Below are 19,057 nucleotides of genomic sequence, written 5' to 3' on the forward strand. Positions count from 1 at the left end.
CGCCTGGCAACGCCAGAATCCCCAGGATAATGGGGGTGGTGACGTCTGCCGAGTGTAACTACAGTATCAATAAACAAATCAAAGAGCACCGCCCTTGGCCATCCAGTCAGCCAGTCAGACAGCATCCACCCCCTGGCAATGCTGCGCATCCTCCTGGGTTGCCAAGCACCGCCCCGTTGCCAAGTGCTGCTCGAACCTGGCCACCGAGGAACGCACAGACTCATTACTCGGAACGAGACACGGCGCGACCTGGATCCCGGATTTCGAGTCCTAAAAGAAATTCCGGACGCGTGTGAGATGCACGGAACGCACGCGCCGACGCCGTCCATTAGACTCTACCATTAGGCCATTAGCGTTTTCAGGTCTACCTGTCGCCCCGGATTAGAACTGCCGGCCCACTCGCATTGTTGCGGTCAGCCGATGCTAATGGGCCGGGCTAACGCCTTATTGTCGAGCATTTTACGGGTACTGATTGCGTAGAGGGCGTGGGAAATTCGGATCTTATGTATTGATTTTGTACTATCAATCTTTTAAATGTACAAAAAAAAAAAAAAAATCCTTAGAATTTCAAACTATAGAAATGTTGCCTTTTATTATTCTCAAAAAAAATAATGACTCCAAACAAGATTAAGTTAATGGCAGTTTCTGGTATTATTTTCAGGCATTTACTTACCAGAATCATATTGTCCGGATTTGATATTGAAACCTCTTTTTTACGTTGTTGTAGGCGAATGCGTTTGAAAATAATTTAATAGAATTTATTTTTAACAAAAATAGAATTACTAGGGGCTACAATTTAAAGTGTATAATTTATGCATGTACGTATATATATAATTTTTGCACGTTTCGATTTGATTTGCATTTCGGCTGGCCGTCCAACCGCTCTAAAACTAAAGCCTAGCTATTTACACAGATCGATGCAGTAATCATAGTTTCAAGTGTTTTCTTCTGGAGTTTAACCGTAAACTTGTGCTGCAGCTGGGTGCCTTTGTCTCTCCTTTTCTTCATCTCTCTATCTCTCGTTGCGAAAAATGCTTTTTTATCTAGAAGGTGTGGTAGTTTATGATTGCATATCGGTAATAGTCCAAAATTCTGTTATAACTCAAACCACGACTTAGTAGAAAGACAACGGAATTATTTCTCAATATCATGTTTAGTTAAGTGACTCTTATGGCCCTCTGAAGTTTCTGATAATAATGTACAATTTTTGTAAAACAAAAAATAAAATGTGTTCCATTTTCTAGAATTTATGTTTCTTAAGAAATTTTTGTTATATATATCTGCAATATTGGTTTTTTAAGCGAAGGGTTACAAAATGTTGGTGAGGCAAATTTTGGTTTCCTACAGATTCGACTTTTAGTTCACTTTCTCGGACTGTTTTTCCTCCTGTTTATCTAGAATCCTCACATGATGTTGAGAAACCCTTCCAAAAACTTTTTATGGCTTCACCTTTACTCTTGCTAGGTGATGGCAAAAGTATTTTTTATAGCAATCGGTGTGTTTGAGTCATGACAGCCTTTCGGTAATTGAGCGATATGTTGGGTTTGTGTTGCTATGCTGGTGGACTCCTGCAATATTGCTAAGTAACAATCCTCAGAAGAAGAAGCTCTCCGACTGATGCTGCTGCTGGTGGCGCTGTCGCTGCTGCCAGGCGATGTTGGCGCTGCCGGTGACCCCTCCGTCGACCCCCCCGCTGATCGCGCCACTGCCTCCGGCGGCAGCGGCCGCCTCCAACTAGAATCATAAGTGCTGGTACTCGCCCATGTCGTACATGGCGGTCATGGGCATGGCCCCCATCACGCTGTGCAGGTGCGAATAGGCCACGGCGGCGGTGAGCGGAGGCATCTGCATTTGTGCAGTGGCGGCACTCACGCCCCCTCCGCCTCCGCCACCCCCTCCGCTGGCGCTGCTGTTTTTGCTGGCGATGTTGCTGGCGGGATGTTGCTGATGTGGGTGGTGTTGCAGGCTCTGCTCGGCGGCAACATGCTGTAATTGCTGCTGGTGCAGGCCATTGTTGTTGTTGTTGTTGCCACTCCCGTTACCCGGTGAGTGCTGCTGCTGCTGCTGGCCACTCTGACTGGGCAACATGCTGCCCTCCATCTCCGAATCGCTGGAAGAGTCCAAGTGCTGCTTGTCCGTGGAGCCGCTGCAATAAGGAGACAGAAGTTAAATTGTTAATGTGGGGGTATCAAAAGACAATCGCATAATCTAAGGTTGATATTATTACACATTAAAAACTTGGTAAATATATACTGCGCTTAAATTTACAGTGGCGTGCATAAATGAGAACATTTTTGCAACTATTGAATATATACCCGCCTAAAAAGAAAATTGGAAGAGCCAGTGAGTACCCTAAACTCAGAAGTTTGCTTAAAGAACATATAGGACTGCAACATAACAAAAATAATTGTTTTGTTAAATTAAATGTTTAAATTTACTACGTAGCGGACTAATACCACATAAATAATTGAACATAAATATTGAATGATTCGTTTTCGAGGGCCAATGCAATAATTGCTCCAATAAATTTCTGCAACTCAATGTTTTTTGGGCTTTCATAGAAATGTTTGGCATCGCTTGTCGAAACTGTGACCCGAGGCATATGCTTTTGGGTGTCAGCATCGCTTATGTTAAAATGTGTCAATTGCTGCAACTAATTTACTGCTGTCAACACACCCACACACTCGTGCGTGGAGCGCATAATTTATTTATAAACAAATGACAAATGACAGAGGGCACAGCAATTGCAATTGAAATGAATTCCGGAAGGAAACCGTCTGCCTCTCGCGTTTCTATAAATGGTGTCATGTTCGCGTTTGAGGTGTCGCCTCAGGGGCTCCGAGAAGAAGCCAGGGGAGGAAGTGAGAGGGGTATAGAGGGGTATAGCCAGAGGGAAAGGGACAGCGAGCGTTCCCCAGAGCATTCGGATATGCAGCATCTGATTTCACGTCTCCTTCCATGGGCTCAAGTGGGTGCAGAAGTGTTGTTTCGTTCCAATCGTTAGCAGCTTGACTTTTATTATTTGTGGCTGATTCGGTAAATGGCATTAGGATGTCACTTCAGAACGACGGACAACCGCCGACCGCACTTAAGGGTTAATGTAAGACGGCCCCTGGGGGTTGGAATCACCCGGTAATGGCCAATACCGGGCATTAACAAGCCCGAAACTCGGGCAAATGCCTCCTCTCCTCCGCCGCCGGCAATCATCGGCAAAGTGTTAATCTTGTCGCCAATTGCATGGCCGAGCACAATCAGTAATCGGTTATCAGCAGCCGCATCGCAGAACCAGTTTGCGAAGGAATTGATGACAGCAACGGGCAGCATCAACAAACAACATCGGACCTTTGGCACAAGTCGTGCTCCCAAAGTCTGAATACCCTCCTGCAAGGTGGATTGATTGTAGGCGGATTAAATATATCATAGGTTAAATACTACCTATTGCTTATGGGGATCTTTTTATAAAAGGCCTTATGTTTTTTCTAATTCTTTTATCTTTTAATTGTATTATTAATGGTTAAATCATTATTGTGCTTTCATATGACGATTAACTTGGCATTTAAACCAAACATTCTTGAACGGCTAGCATATTTTAATGCTAGTCAACTTCAGGAGTGATAATAAAAAGCGTTCTCCTGTGTTTGGCTTTAAACACCTAAATAGAAAAAGATATAAAAGTATTAACAGAATTATTCGATTGAGCGCTCTTTAATCTTCGATTGTCTGCTTTTCAGTGCAACATGTGTTCAATTAAAGAGATTAGTTCGAGCTCAGCAAAATCGGTTAGCCAGCGGATGAAACCGGACCGAGGGTATTGAGCAAGGAACGAGCCTCTTTGGAGGCAGTGCTAAACATTTAAGCGCACACTCGACAAATTTGCGATCGGTCGCAATGGGACAGAGACGGAGGACAGGACCGATCTGCTGGCCAGTGGATACACCTCCCAGTTATTTGCTGACTCCGCTTCCCCAACTGCCGCGAATTCCGAATGGAGGAGGAGGGGAGGAGCTGTGGGAGGAGGAGCTCCTCTGGGGGCCCACATACGGCGCAGCTGTGCGATATCGGCAATCATGTAATTGTAGATTGTATCCCGCGAGTGGCAGCCACCAACGGCGATGTCATGCCATTATTTCTTGCAGCGTTTGCATGAACTTGAACTTGGACTTGGACTCGTGTTTGGACCAACGATCGCCATGGAACTGGGGTGGGCAGGAGGCCAAGTGACAACTGATGGACACTACTCCCCCAATTTCCCGAGAGCGAGCGTTCGAACATTAAAGTAACGCTCGTCGCGGGCAAAAATCGATGGCCTAAGCACACCAAACATGAGAAAAGGCCCATCCCAGAGCGAAAAGTGGGGAGCAAACAAAAGCAGGCAGAAGTATATAAACAATGATATCGAATTACCACAGTTTCGTAGTTCTGCCCCTCTTCTTTATCCCTCTCCATCTCCATCTCCCTCCACCCCTCTCTACCCCTCTCTTTCCAAACACTTATTAACACATACAGAGAGAGAGAGCGCCCATTATTTGTGGGCATGGCCAACCCGAGTGCATTTCAAGCCCGAAATGCCTCAGTTCGGTTCTCCTATGGAGGAACGGGAGCAGAGCCGAGTGTCTCAAGGACAATTCCCTGGGCCAGAAGTGAATGTCACATAAAGTTTATAACAAAACTCAGGAGCAACCACAGGGGAGGAAGAAGCAGCAGGTTTTGGGTCTCCAGCTTGGTGTGTGGTCCCCAGAATAAAGGTTCTTCTCGGTTCGGGCTTTTCCTTTCCCTGCCCCTCTTTTTTCGGGGTCCGAAAAACCAGTGAGGGGGAATTAATTTTTACTTGTTTGCTCAATTGATTTTTTGTTGCCACAGCCATTTCGGCCGGAGACTGTCTTAAGCAGATTCATTAGCTTGGTAATAATGCATGATCGGATTATGTTTAACTGGAAACGCTGGGGGAAATCGGAGTGGGGGCATTAGAGCCAGAAACAAGTTTGCCACGTGAGTGAGTTGTTCGTTCCCGTTTTCAAATGCAAAAGGTCTGAAGTGGAATAGAGCATTTTTGGAAAAGGGTTAGAGCTTTAGGTAATACGTTCCAAAGGATAGCTTGAATGACAATGGGTTCTAAAGCCTATTTATAACACATTTTTATGTCTGTAAGATTAGTATTTTTTTAATAAATAAAACCAAAATATTCTTGGTAGAATATAGGCAATTGCGATCTGTTTTGTAGAAAAAAGTTAGAAACTTGGTAACACAACAACTTTTTTTAAGACTTCAGAAAAGATGTGGGTGATGAAAATATGAAAAACTTTATAAGCATGGTATTGCAATGCCTAGATCAGTATTTCCCAAAGTGTGGGTCGCGTGTAGATTTTTGGTGGGTACTAATTGTCATATAGATCTTGTAATTTTATTTAGGTGGGTCGCGGTCCCGAAAAGTTTGGGAAACACTGGCCTAGATGATAGATGATTGTCTCCCTGTCCTATTTCCCATGACATAACTGCACGATTTTCACACGAAAGAGGGGACTACCGACCATCATTTGGTTATGGAGGATGATGGCTGGACTGGGGCTTCCAAGGAATTCCATTGCTAATAAAAATTATAAGCCAATAAATCCTAAAAAACAAACAAAACGGACCGAGCCCAGAGAACCAGGCCCTGGAAAACGTGGCTCAGGGGATCGCTGAGATCGGAGAATCGGGAAGATCGGGAGAATCGGGAGGATCGGAAAGATCGGGGCGATCGGCCAGAACGAACAGGTTGAGTTATCGCATTGCGCGATCGGTACACAAATCTCGGGACGTGTGCTCAGCAGGACACCCAACTAAACGGGCAACGGCGATCCATAAGTGGAATCTGAAAAGGTGTTGATCATAAATTATCATTTAATTTACGCATGTGTGTGGCTGTTGTTAATGTTCGTTGCGACCCTCTGACACTCAGAGAAACCCAGAAACGTTCGAGGATGGGGAAATGGGCCGGGGAATACTTGGTCCACCTCACCTGGGGCTTGGGGACTGCGTCTCAGTCTTCGTCTTTGTCTAGCCAATGTCTGAGCGGGCATTGTGCCATTGTCTACAACTATGTAAGATCCCGAAGATTAGCCCAAAGTCCGAGCCCAGCGCTGTCATCGTTATAAGATATTTTATTATCAGTCCCGAGTCGAAGGTGGATAGTTCGTACTTCGTAGCATGTGTGGCGTGTGGAGCATTTTATGCCGGCCGAGGATTGTTTTGACAGTTTTTTATAATTTTGTGGCCTTTTAATTGCCTGTCCGAGGCGAATCAGATGGTACCTGAGAGGCAAGTCGCGTCCCCAAGACTCCCGCTGACTAACCAAACTTTTATGTAATCCTCTGTTCTCTTCAGTACTTTAGGACTTAGAGTGTTTGGTGCAAGTATCTTGGAGAAGCCCTAGAAACACCTTGCGGGTAGAAAATCGGAGGAGCGGCTGAACCGCAGAAAAAACAAATCTTTTTATACAATTGCAATGAATCTGATTAAGTTAAGAGAGAGGGAAAGAGTTTCGTTAGCAAACTTGGAAAAATGGACAAATGTTTTTTTGTTCTTTGTAAACATTCGCTTTAAATTAGCTTCTAATAAGATTTAATTTAACAAGGGAATAAATATCAATAGTTAATGTTCACATTACATGTTTTATATTATAAACAAGATTTTGAAACTTTTCTATGGTTGGTTTTCAATTGCAATAGTTACATTGAACAGAAAATTCAAAACAAATTCTTTAAGACCCACAAATCACCTTCTTTCCCATTTTATTGTGAGCTTTTCACTGTAAGTGACTTCCAGATGAGATCTATTTATTGTCAAGAGACTTGACACCCACTCCCGGAAAAGTGGGATGCGGAGATGGGCTGCCGCGGATGTCACAATGCGAAGATGCCAAGCGCCTCCGAGCGATTCAGTACCACCAACCGGTCCATCATCACCAAAACAACATCATTATCAACGCCATCGGCGCACGGGTATCGGGAATGGGAATGGATGGAACGGGGACGGGAATAGCAGGGAACTGGAACTGAAACTGGGGAATGGGGAACTGAAAGCAAACACAAAGCACAGACGGGAGGAGATGAGAAGAGAAGCGGAGGGAAGATCAGAGAAGAGAAGAGGGCCTCAGACGGGCAAAAGCGCAAAATACATAATAATAAAAACAGAATGTACAATAAAACGAATAAAAATGAATAACGTGCTGGCGGGGATTGGAGTGTATGGAGCAGAGGGGAGGGAGGAGGGTTGTCAGGGCGAACGAATAAAAAACACACGCACATTTTGTGGTAACCCGATATCCTGGCCAGCTACCCTCCAGCCAACCGTGGCATTCGACGAACGCAAAATGATGACGATGTCTGGGGGAGATTCGCGCTGGATGGTGCCAGAGGGGGGTAGTGCGCGGGGAAGGGACAGGGGAGTGGGACGGACTTGGGACTGGAACTGGAAGTGGAACTCGGACTGGGTCGCCTCGGTAGTGCGAGTGCAGAGTAAAAAAGGAGAGGGACCCGGGGGACGCCTGGAAATGGGACTGTGTGAGTGAGTAGGGTGAGTGTAAAAAGAAAAGAAGAAAGCCTTGAGGTTCTGAAACTCCAGTAGAAATGGCTCATAATGCCCGGGCAGATCAATCAAATCCAGCTGAAAGATGGCCCCTGAATTCCTATTTTATTTAAGGGCCGGCTGAAGGAACGTCAAGCTGACTCAGTTTGTAGATAAATTTTTACCTCAGATTCGCAAACGACATTTAACGTATTAATTATTGTGTGCTGTCAATTTAACAAATATTCCCATTTAAACAAGAAAACTTTTCTCGTAAAAAGACATTTTAAATAACACATTTCAAATGTACGAAAAATTTTATATTTACTTGATATCTAAGCAACGTTTGGTTGAAATGAATGAAATGAAGTAGCCATAAAGCTGATAATGAGGTTAACCTACATATTTCATTTTCATTTTTTTTTTTTTTTTGTAAGTACTTGAATTGACTGGAACACTGATCCAGTATTTGTGTAATTCCGAATCCCAAAATGTTGCTGTAAAAGTTTTTCCCTAAGAAAATATCAAATTTCGGCTAGAATATTTGGGTTAGTTGTTTAAAGCTTTTCACCCAACATCGCTCCAAACAATACAGTGGAAATTCGATATTGTTATTGGACGTTATTTCAACACCTTACAAAATGAAGCTCTCAGTAGCCAGAGGCTTTGAGCTAAATTCAAAATTTATATGAAAAATAAAACAAAATTTTCTGTTATCGCGTTAAAATATGCACAAGACCTGGAATAAATCGTTTCACAAGCGAAAAATGGTAAGTCCTATGGGTAATAACTTAATTGAGAATCGAATCCAAAAGCTATATTTTGGTTTTATCCCTTTTCCGTCCAGTGGAGGACCGTATCAAAGCCAGGAAAATTGGTGTACTATATGCAGCCCCTGGTCGAGCACTTCTTCGATATCTGGATGCAACCACTTCCCTTTCCGACTCTCCTCAAGTTCCTCTATAGCTGCGTGCTGCTCTTCTTCATACTGATCCCGATCCTGTTCCCACTACTCGTCCTTCTTTTTTACTATGGAATATGGCAATTCGTGGGAGATCGGCATTTCGGGGTGGTTCCGCCGGATAATTGGGACCTACTAGGAGCCACCTCCCAGCTTTGGCACTTTGAGGTCACCAACAAGAAGTATCTGCTGTTCGTGACCATGTACATCGATAGGTACCGAGTCATTATAACCGCCATATCTTCGACAGTCGACTATATGCGTATGGCTCTCTGCTTCGTCTTCAGCTGAGCCAGGATCGCGAAATAGCCGACGTTTATTTGCCAATTGCGGCCGGGGAGTTTGACTAACCTGTGGTTGTCGGAACGTATTTCAAGAGCTCCTCAAAATGTTAGAGTTTTCTCTAACTATTGGAAAACATGTGTTATGAAGAATATTCATTCCAAATTAAATTTTTTTTTGTAATTGGCCATACAAGTTTTGGCATAAAAATATATATATATATATAAGTTTTTACGAATATAAAAAGTTAAGTTTTCTTTATAAAAGCTAGGTGTATAGAATTGGCTCCATAGTTCACAGCTCACCAGCTACGCCTTCAATACTAAAGTATTTAAATGGTTGAAGATCTTCTTTAGATTTAAAGATCTTTTTATGCAAAACAGTGAACGGTTTACTTTGAACAAAAATGTTTAGGTATCCGTTTATCAGTTTTATTTGTAACTTACTCATCAAAAATATAGTTTTTGACTACTAGTTTAATAATGAAGGCATTTTTGCAAATCTTAGATCGCAGAGCCTAGCCGTAGATCCATTTCATTCCACCTATGTACCTAGTTGGCAATCACTTCTGTCTACAGGGCCTTCTGGCCCTGTAAAGGTAGTGCCTATTCAAACAATAACCACTTTGGCAGTTGTTGGGCTGTTCAAAGTGCCGCTTTAGATTCAGATTTGGCGCCGTTGTGGTTTGCTGGCTGCCACAAAGCTGCATGGAACATAGATACACACCCTCGTGCAAAAACAAAAACAAAAGTAAAAACAAGGAGGAGAGGAGAAAAAACAATATGAAAAAGTTAAAGTAGCAGCACACTGAGTTGCTCATCGAGGCAACAGCCATAAACATATATCAGGTTACCGGCCGAGAGGAGAAGAGGGAGCTACGCAGTGTAAACTATCGCCGAGAACGAACGTGTATCTGTGAGATACTTTTGTCGAGCGGCCCTCTGTGTGTGTGTGTGCCTTGCGGTTGCCACGGCATCCAATTTATAATATTTTTGCATTATTTCTGTTTTTACCATTTTTTATTTCCACTTTTATTACGACAATTTCTCGCTTTTCGCCTGCCTCACCGTTCGTGAGGCGCAGCGCGGAGTGTAGGAGCCGTAAGTGATATACCATTTAGCATAATGGAACTATCCTGGGGAAAGTTCGGGCCTTTTGCCAATCTACCGGCTAATGATAGTTGGCCGGCCGAATGGGTGGGACTCGAACAACTGGCAGAGTGAGCGGAGGAACTGCCGCCACTCGAAAGGGTCCCATTTTCACTTCTTTCGACTGTTTGCACTTCACATGACTTCCAGCGGCTGCAGAAGGACTCGGGCCGGTTGAGCGGACAAACAAAAGGATGCAAGTCGGCCAGAGGATGTCTAATATTTGAGAAAGTATGTCCTATCGGCGGCCAAAGATCTCTCCTTCTTCCATCCTCCATCCTCCATCCTCGATCTCCGTTCCCGAAGAGGAAACACCCGAAAGGAGTGCCGCAACTGCTTGAAACTATTTGCTTTAGCGGAAATGCAGATGTTCGGGGAAAGCGGAAAGGAAGGGGTGGGGGGGGGGGGGAGGGGAAAGGACTGGGGATTTTAATTAGTGACGAGGCCTGCGAGACATATGCCGCAGATATGCACACACCGAAAAGCAAACATCAACAAATCAAATAAAAATAAAATAAATATATAGGATCATTTTGGAATTTGGAACAACATGTTAATGACTTTGTCAGCGACTCGTTCTTTCTCTCTCTCCCCTACCTCCCCCCTCCCCCCTCTCTCACTCTCTCTCTCTCGCTTTCACCCGACCCACAGCGTGCGCCAGTTGCGTGTTGTCCTTGGCACTAATTAGCCAACCCCCTTAGGCCTCCCGCCGCCCACTCGGCGACCTTGAAAGTAAATGCCGTCAGCTTTTGTAATTGAAAATCTTAAATGCAAATTAATATATTTTTTTTTTTTTGAGGTGCCTTGCACGCGTTGACACTTGTCAGATATAGCGCAAATAAAGCATAAATATACATATGGACCTATTTATACTTATACGCGACCGATATAACCCATAGATATAGATCCTTTTTCGAAAACGGAATACACCCGAAAATATCTCAATTTACCAAGCGAATCAGAAAAAATTCGCCATGGATTCTTGGTAATAAAATGTACTTTCAAACTCACTCTTTATGTTCGGCGGCTCGATCTCTTTGTCGTCGATTCTTGAACCAATTGGAAACCTGTAAGAGCATAAAAATAGCTTAGCGACCATTTGTAAACACTCGCAGTTTTGCCCCATGATTAATGAGATGCAATTAACATGTGGAGGATGGCATCTGTGAGGAATTTCAATTGAAATTTGTCAAAAGATGCGTTTGACATTTATATTTCACTTTGCCGTTCGGCTTTCTGTTTTTGGCACCGCCAATCGCCGATCGACTCACCTGCGTGGTGGTCAGTCCTGTGGCCTCCGCCAGATCGCGTTTCTCCCGGGGCGATGGATATGGATTGTGCGAGTACCAGTCTCTCAATACCGAGCGGGATTTCTCCTAATAGAAAAGAGAGGCAAAATATTTGTAAATGAACATTTTTCAAATACGTAACATCCTAAGGGACAGCCAAACAAGCTTAACAAACTCTTAAAATCAAAGAATCTCAAATTTACTAGGGCGTTCCAAAAAATCTTCCCAAAAAATCAGATCTTACATTTATCAGGAAATTGTAAGGAAACTTATTTAATATTTTCATAAAAAATATTTTGTTTATTAGAATCAACGGATTTGTTTAAAAATAGACATCGCTTTACAATAAAAGCTTGGGTCCCAATTTTTGGCCCACAACATTTTCATTTCTAATGATGCAAACAATTCTCGGAAAACTGTAAAGATACAATTAGTATGATGGAGACGGCCACAAGATCCTATGGCAAAATGTGCAAATCTAATTAATATTAGACAAAAGTAAATTCGTAAGAAATTACTACTAATCACAACTTGTAAGAAAGGAAATGTTTAGAGTTTTTCAAAGCTTTTCTTATGAAATGCATACTTGCTTTTTGCTTGAGTAACTTATACTTGGCTTATTAGAAAGGAAATCTCAAGAGCTAAGCTGACCCTTCCGAAATCTACTTGCGCCCACTGAAAGCCTGGCAAAGAGTAAACAAAACGCTTCCTGACCAGGATGTTCCTCCGATAAAACCGAAAGGCGTTACCCCAATCAGCAGTTGGAGGCCTTGCAATCGGACAGGCGAGGCGGACAGTTGTACGATTTCCTCGCTTGCCACAATTAAAATGAAAAGCGGTGCAGGACAGGACGAAGCACTCACCTTAAAACAGTAGCTCGTCTCCTCGCCGTCCCAAATGGTGCGGGGCAGTGGAAATTTACGGCGAACACGATATTTGCCAACAGCACCCAAGGGTCTTCCGCGCAGTTTTTCGGCTTCCACATAATGCGCTACAACCGGGGAAAATGAAAGAGGGAGAAGGAGATGGAGATTCGTTGAGACATTTCGGGGTTAGCTGGAGTGCTGGGGTGCGGGGCTCACCTTTCAACCACAGGGCCTGGAGCTTGGCGTGATTTTGGGCCGAGAAGTGGTGATGCTCGAGCAGGCGGTACAGCTCCTTGTACTGGCCGCGGTGGAATGCAACGACCGCCTTCGCCTTCAGCACGGACTCGTTCAGCTGCAGCTTATCACATTGGGGCAGCGACCAGAGGAAGCGGCCCAGTCGCTCGATGTTGCCCGCCTGCTGCAGGACCTGTGCGGGAGATTCGATCGGGGTTTCATATCATGATCAGTGGCTTTTGGGGGGCTAAAATGGCTACTCTCGCTACTTTCGGGCATAATCAACCTTTCTGCTTTGAATAGCTCTGAATGTTAAGATCTGTTATTGGTTTATACTCAATTGTTCTTTTGAAATTTATCTTGACTCTCTCTATGAGCTTACATAATGAAGCAGGAAGGAAGACTATTTTGAAATTAAAATCCTTGCAAACTTAAATAAGTGGAAGCTATTTTTTTAAAACGTGATTTATGGTGGTCCGTTTATGGATTCGATCTTCATTTTATAAAGGTTTGTTACTAGGTTTATAGTAGGTTGTTACTGCCTGGTTCAACATAACATAACATAAACGTTGTTTCTGATATAGAATATATATAAACCTAACTCTAAGTTCCTGAACCAATTTAACTCGTAAAAAAAATAATAATTGAAAATATAAGATGCCATTATTTTAAGCCAAAGTAGTAAGTATTATCTAATTAATGGGGGCCACTCCTGTTTTCTTACCTCACAGACACAGGCCACCTGCTCCTGGGTGAAGCCGAAGCTGGGAAGGTTCTCCCCTGCCGCCGGAGCCTCCTCCGCTGACCACTCCGCCGCCTCCGTTGCTGCCGCTGTTCAGATGGAGGCCACCTCCTCCTCCGCCGTTGTGCGTCATGATGTCCAGCGTGCTGCTGTTGTTGTTATTGCTGGTGGCGCTGTTGTTGTTGTTGTTGTTGTGCAGCGTCACCGATCCACTGAGACCCGTGGGACTGTAAGGAGGCGTGTGGCGGGCGGTGAGAACAGCAGCCGCATTGGCCGCCGCCAAATCGTAGAAATCAGTGGCGGGATGCTGTAACATTTTCTGCGGGAATCGGAGCTTTAATTGGCTGGTTGGGTAAATTCCAACGACCCCGGGCTAAGTGCAAGACAGAATACTCCAATCGAACTAGGGAATTGAATAACCTAATCTAATATTTGCTTAATTCTTTGGTTATTTGAGCGCTGCAACGAAAAAAATGAAAATATGGGGAAAAGATTATTAAAAAATACATTTTAATATATGGATGTAAATTCAAATCTATACAATTTATTAATACATATTTATTTTTCTTTTAACATCACATCAATGTATACTATTACATAATATTTGTGTTTGTACACAAAAAATAATATTCCAACTTTTGAAATGGGTTGTTATAGTTAAGAGTGGAATATATTATGTTACTGTGGCTTAAAATTAAATTGTCTTCGCTAATCTGTTTGTACAAGGTAACCATTAATCCAAAAACACAACTATTGCAACACCCAATTTGGGCCAATCCATCCCATATTTATCGCGCTAATTAACCCACGGACTTTTCATCTTTTTATTGCCGCCTTCGATTAATATGGAAACAACACTAATTGAGACACATAAAACTGTGGAAACCACCATTGAATGGCAAGTGATTTTCGCCCCTCGCACTTGCACAGATGCTGAACAAAACAAGCGTGTCTGCTCGAATTGCCATATTCATAAGCAGTTTGGAAATCAGGAATGGAAATCAAAACAAAACCTCGGGTCGACCCCATGGTGTCAAACATGATTAGCTTAGTTCGGGCGAAATTATTAATGCGCGATGTTCGATGTTCGATTATCGGAAATCGGAAATATGGTTTGGCGCAGCCAGAGATCTCTAACCTGTCCGCACCCGACCAAGAGATCTCTTACGAAAATAAACTCTTTACACAATATACGTGTATATGGGGCGCATGGTGTTTCGGTATTCCTCTGATTTCAGATTTCTGTATTCGGTTCTAAGAATATTTCTAAAATTACCAACGACGGCGACGGCGACGATCATGCTGCTGCCGCTGCCGCTGCCTTCGCGCGGGAGTGAGCGAGAGGGCCGCTGAACGTATCCCCCGGATAGAATATCCCCGTTCCGGGTGCAGTTTGTAGATGTTTTGATATTTGCAATCGATCTCTGCTTTTGGCCAGACTGTCCAGATAAACCGATATAGATACACGCGCTGCCCCCCGCAACCCCCTCAAATCGGAGCAGACTCACACAGAGTGGAGAGTGGAGAGTCGAGATATTCTTGGATCTGTTTTCGGTTTCAGTTCTCGTGTGTGCCGGGCAGATTATATATACAAAACAAGAAAATAGAGATTTCGTTTTGGCTGCCGCTGTAACGAAAATACCAACGCCAAGTTGGCTGCTCTTGAGTCATCGGCCTAGACCAGAAGATCCCCCGCAGCCGCCCCTCCTCCCCTCCTCCCCACCGCCCCTCCGCAGCACCGCCCCATTTCTTCGTTTCGCTGGGGTTCTTTTCTCTGATTCGATTCTCGTATTTTTGTTGGCCTGTTTCATGTTTGACGCAAGTAAACAAGCAAAATGCGAACGTGAAACGAAATACGCGATAAATTTTCAATCTGTTTTGCGTACAAGTGGATGCTATCCGATAGATACAATGCATCGGCCCTAATGGAACGAGTAATTGTGGATCCAGAAGGGATTATAGGCATTTTACATCTCATCGGGCTGAATTAATAGTACCCCATAGACCTGCAGTCATACGAAACGACCTCTAAAACTTTGAATAGTGACCCACCGATTGCATACCAAGGTTTATGGCCCTGTCCCGTTGGCCGGGTCGAGATCCCTGCCCCCAAAAACCGAGCAAGAACACCAGCAGCTACGACAGCAGCCCCGAAAGATAGTCTATCTGATATCGGGCCGCATCTTTTGGCTGCCTCTTAATTTCCCCTTGGGGGAGATTCCTTATCGCCCGACTGCTTCACTGCTTCACTGCCTGACTGCCTGGCTTTTGTGGCGTTCGAATAAAATTAATTTAATTTATTTTACAAATTTTGTAATTTATTTCCAGTGCTGCGCTATCTATCGGGTTTCTGTTTCTGTCTCGTGTCTGCCCTCCACTCGGTTCGCTTTGTTTGACTTTTATAAGACTTTAATTTGAGTGTTATTGTCCGGCTGTCTCGGGAAATCTGAAAGCGGACACCTAAGCTCGAATCGCTGTATCTCCCAGATTCTATTGGGCTGTTAATCAAATTGAATTGTTGCGCTGCCGCGGCTGCAAGCCTCTGCCTAATTAGTTTGCTATCAAGCGACGACCTACAATAAAACCAGGAATCACCTGCCCGCTAGGTGATGATTCTTCGATGGATTTGATGGCACTCACTCGACGTGATTCACTTTATGGGGCTTTCCTCAGTGGGAATGCTGATTCCTGAGCTGCTCACTCCGAGGGCTCTGTAAGTGAACTGTGGACAGTTTTCCGGAGAGCCCGGATCGGAGAGCCCGGATCGGAGAGCCCGGATCGGATCGATTTGGAGAAGCAGCCAGTGAAATCTGAAAGGCTGTTTTCCGCGACCAATATCGAAATCATCTGCGCCGGCGTCTGTGTTTATACAATGTAATCGAATGGGGAGCCGTGTGCCAAGCAACCTGTTGTGGGCCAGCCCCCGTTCCGGGTAATTCGAACAGTTGTGCCGTGTTGCTGGCTGAAAGGCCGACAGCGGCCAAGACAATCGCTATCCGCCAGATACTTATGAGCGGCCAAGTGTATTTTTAACATTTTCCGTTTAATTGCCGCGTGAAGGGAGCAACGCACAAAGAAATCGAATAGAACGCGTCGTAATGAATGAAATTTGTCAATTTAATGGGTTGCACACATCCACACAACCACATATCCCTGCCCCACAGCTGTATTCGCACGCAATGTAGCTGCAACTCGGCTGCTCTTCGCATTGCTGCGCCACATTAGCCCAAAGTTTGAATGAATCCCATGCGAATTTGTCGAAAGTGCCGGGGGTAGGACCCCTTTGCCCAAATTGCGACGGATTCTGCACGCCTGTGCGTAAAATGATCAAAGCCCCTGCGATCAAGCTTGCGTATCTGCATCTGTTTGCCCGAATCTCGGCGAATGGAATGCGTAAATTTGTCAATTTGGCCACTTCCGAGATGGAATCGGGCCGATCCAGATAATAACCGAATGGCGAACTGCGAATTTCCCCCGAATTGGTTCACAGAATGGTACGCAACATCTGCTCCCATCTCCGCACTCAATTAATCATGCGACTTCTGACGACAAACACGCGCTGGCGAATTCGTTTAAACGTTTCCAATCCCCGAAACGAGTCTCGTATTTAACCGGACAAATGTCCGTCCACGCCCACTCATCGCGATGCCTTGGCAGAAAAGTTCCCAGCAAAAGCGGCGATAAGTTCATAATTTTTTGGATATCTAGCAGAAAATTTCAATGATAAAGCAAAATGATTTTATAAATAAACACCGTTTCCGATGGTCTCGAGTACCAAACTTGAGATGCGGGCGAGAAACATCTTAATGATGAATGAAAGACAACTGGAAGCGGTTGTTCCTTCGATTCGACCATCTATACTTTTCCTCTAATTAATAAACAATTCGGGTGGGCGGGCCGACGTACGTTCAAAAATTGTGGAAGGGCGCCTGGTAATCAAAACAGAATTTTAAATTCGCAGTGTAAGCAAGTAGGTATTCTCTTTCAAATACATGTAAACATGCATTTTCCGAGTGTTTTCCTACGGTTCGCCCCCTCTAAATTTTATTCTCAAGTGCTTCGAGCTGCTTTTCTAATGGCTGCAGGCAATTTGGAATGCGCCAATGCCACTACATACCGCCAAAAAGCGAATTGCACTTTGGATTTCTGTTTTCCCACTCGAGATTGCCAAAAGTTGTGAATATATTGACTTTTGTGCTAGAGTGATCAATTTGAAAAATAAAGGAATGCGACTTGAGTTATTTTGAACGGTTTAAGAGGTTAGACACCCACAATATTATATGCACTCTTGAAAGGGACAAAATAATTAGGAAGTTAAAAAAAAGTGTCGATGATTACTAAATATGTACTAAAATAAGTACGTTCTAAGTACGTTCTGAAATTTAAGTTAAATAAATATTGTAAGCTTTTTTAATTTGTAATATAATAAAATTCTAATAGGTTCACTCTTAAATATTTGCACTTAAATTAAACAAATGTGTGAACAAAGTATGTTTCATTTAACCTGACGATTTATCTAAAATGTAGGTCTACATTTTTTTAAATATAGTTGTGTCCCACCTCTAACAACAACTTTTCAAACAAGCATTTATTTTTCACATATGTGTTTGGTTTAATAACAAATCATTAGCCCTTGGCACTATTTTAAAATAAATTTGTAATAAAAACAAAGTTGTGAAATTTTATATTCAAATTTTTTCTCAAATTTATAATTTCCGTCAGACGTCGGATGACAACACATAATTTAAATAATAATGATTTCACATACTTATATTCTTACCAAAGTAATTTTATGTTTACGTTCAATTTTGTTATCATAAAAGATGTTACATTTTCTTAAAGGTATTTGATAAATATAGCTTTCGTCTGTGTTTTTTTAAATTTGTACATATCTCTGATGAATCTTTCTTTCTTTCTCCCCTTTAAAGTAAACTTTTTGCCGTCGGCAATCTGGAAACCCGTCGAAACCTAATCCCGTGGCTCACCTGTATTTTGATTATTTATTGTTGATACGTATCCGTGTTTGTTTTTAATTTTTGTTTGTTATTTTTATTATGCTTGGATTTGTGCTTTTGTTGCTTAGATTTTCTTATTCTGATAACTCTATATCCACAAATGTTAGAAATGGCAAAACAATCGATGATCTGTGCCGTGTGGTTTTTCCTCGATTTGCATATTTGCCAAACTTTTCAAATCGAAGCCATGTGCCGGTAACGCACGCACACACTCAACTGGATCACAGACACTGGCGCACTAACACAAACTTATTGGGGATATATTTCTCATACGCACTGTGGTATAACACGTGTTGCAAATTATTTTCTCGAGCTAATTTTTTCGCTGTTCTGCCGTGACTCGAATTAATTGCACTTACAAATCAGGGGGCAAAACCTGCGACGACAGTCCTGAAGAAGTGCCAACCAAAAATGGCCGCCAGCGGATTGATTAGATTAATTTTCTTTGCTTGTTTCTCGTGTTGTGTGCGTTGATTTGATGCGTTTTCGTTCATTCATCGGGAATTAAATATAACTTTGTGCGCGGAACGTCGAAAGACCGCCGGATCCGGCCTGGATGGAGTGAGCGACGTGGGGAGATCGGGCAGCGAACCGCTCGCGACGGAATCTCGAAAACAACTGAGAACTCTCCGGTTCTCAAACCTCCACGAACCGAAGGCACGCGAAACAAAAAGGCAGAAAATGGTTGGTGCTGACGTCGGTGTGAGTGCGCCAGAGCGAGATGGCTGACGGGAGGTGCCAGTGTGTGAGTGAGTGTGCATCATGGGGGTGAAAAGGCGCATGCACTGTGAGGCAAGTTACCGATTGCGATGACAGATGACATCTCGAATGAATGTTTTTTTTATAAAAAATTTTTTTGTTGAATGCATTTGAACTTTAAAAACTCGAAAGAACAGCTTAAAAAAAATTTAAAGTTTTAAAATAAGTTTACCACTAGTGGCATATGTAACAATAGACTTTGCGAACTGCATATTA

General features: G+C 43.3%; 2 protein-coding genes across 3 annotated transcripts; one reads left to right on the top strand and one right to left on the bottom strand.

Moving 5' to 3' along the window:
* Window positions 1-732: 732 nt before the first annotated feature.
* Window positions 733-18,696, bottom strand: LOC108094006 (protein sine oculis). The gene is given in 8 exon segments (XM_017194433.2): window positions 733-2,146; window positions 10,948-11,003; window positions 11,208-11,312; window positions 12,089-12,216; window positions 12,308-12,518; window positions 13,050-13,103; window positions 13,105-13,526; window positions 18,053-18,696. Coding segments are annotated over 7 exon segments (1,239 nt in total). The 5' UTR covers window positions 13,384-13,526; window positions 18,053-18,696; the 3' UTR covers window positions 733-1,740.
* LOC108094007 lies at window positions 8,180-9,037 on the top strand. Of its 2 annotated transcripts, XM_017194434.2 has the most exons (3): window positions 8,262-8,315; window positions 8,393-8,697; window positions 8,757-9,037. In XM_017194434.2, exons 1-3 carry the CDS (start codon window positions 8,274-8,276, stop codon window positions 8,854-8,856), a joined length of 447 nt encoding a protein of 148 aa, XP_017049923.1. In that variant the 5' UTR covers window positions 8,262-8,273; the 3' UTR covers window positions 8,857-9,037. The 2 variants fall into 2 exon arrangements, with proteins under 2 accessions (XP_043064180.1, XP_017049923.1); XM_043208245.1 differs by having other exon boundaries at window positions 8,180-8,315; window positions 8,393-9,016.
* Window positions 18,697-19,057: the final 361 nt, after the last annotated feature.

The sequence above is a fragment of the Drosophila ficusphila genome, unplaced genomic scaffold (assembly GCF_018152265.1).
Source record: "Drosophila ficusphila isolate 14025-0441.05 unplaced genomic scaffold, ASM1815226v1 contig_414, whole genome shotgun sequence".
Taxonomy (NCBI): Eukaryota; Metazoa; Arthropoda; class Insecta; order Diptera; family Drosophilidae; genus Drosophila; species Drosophila ficusphila.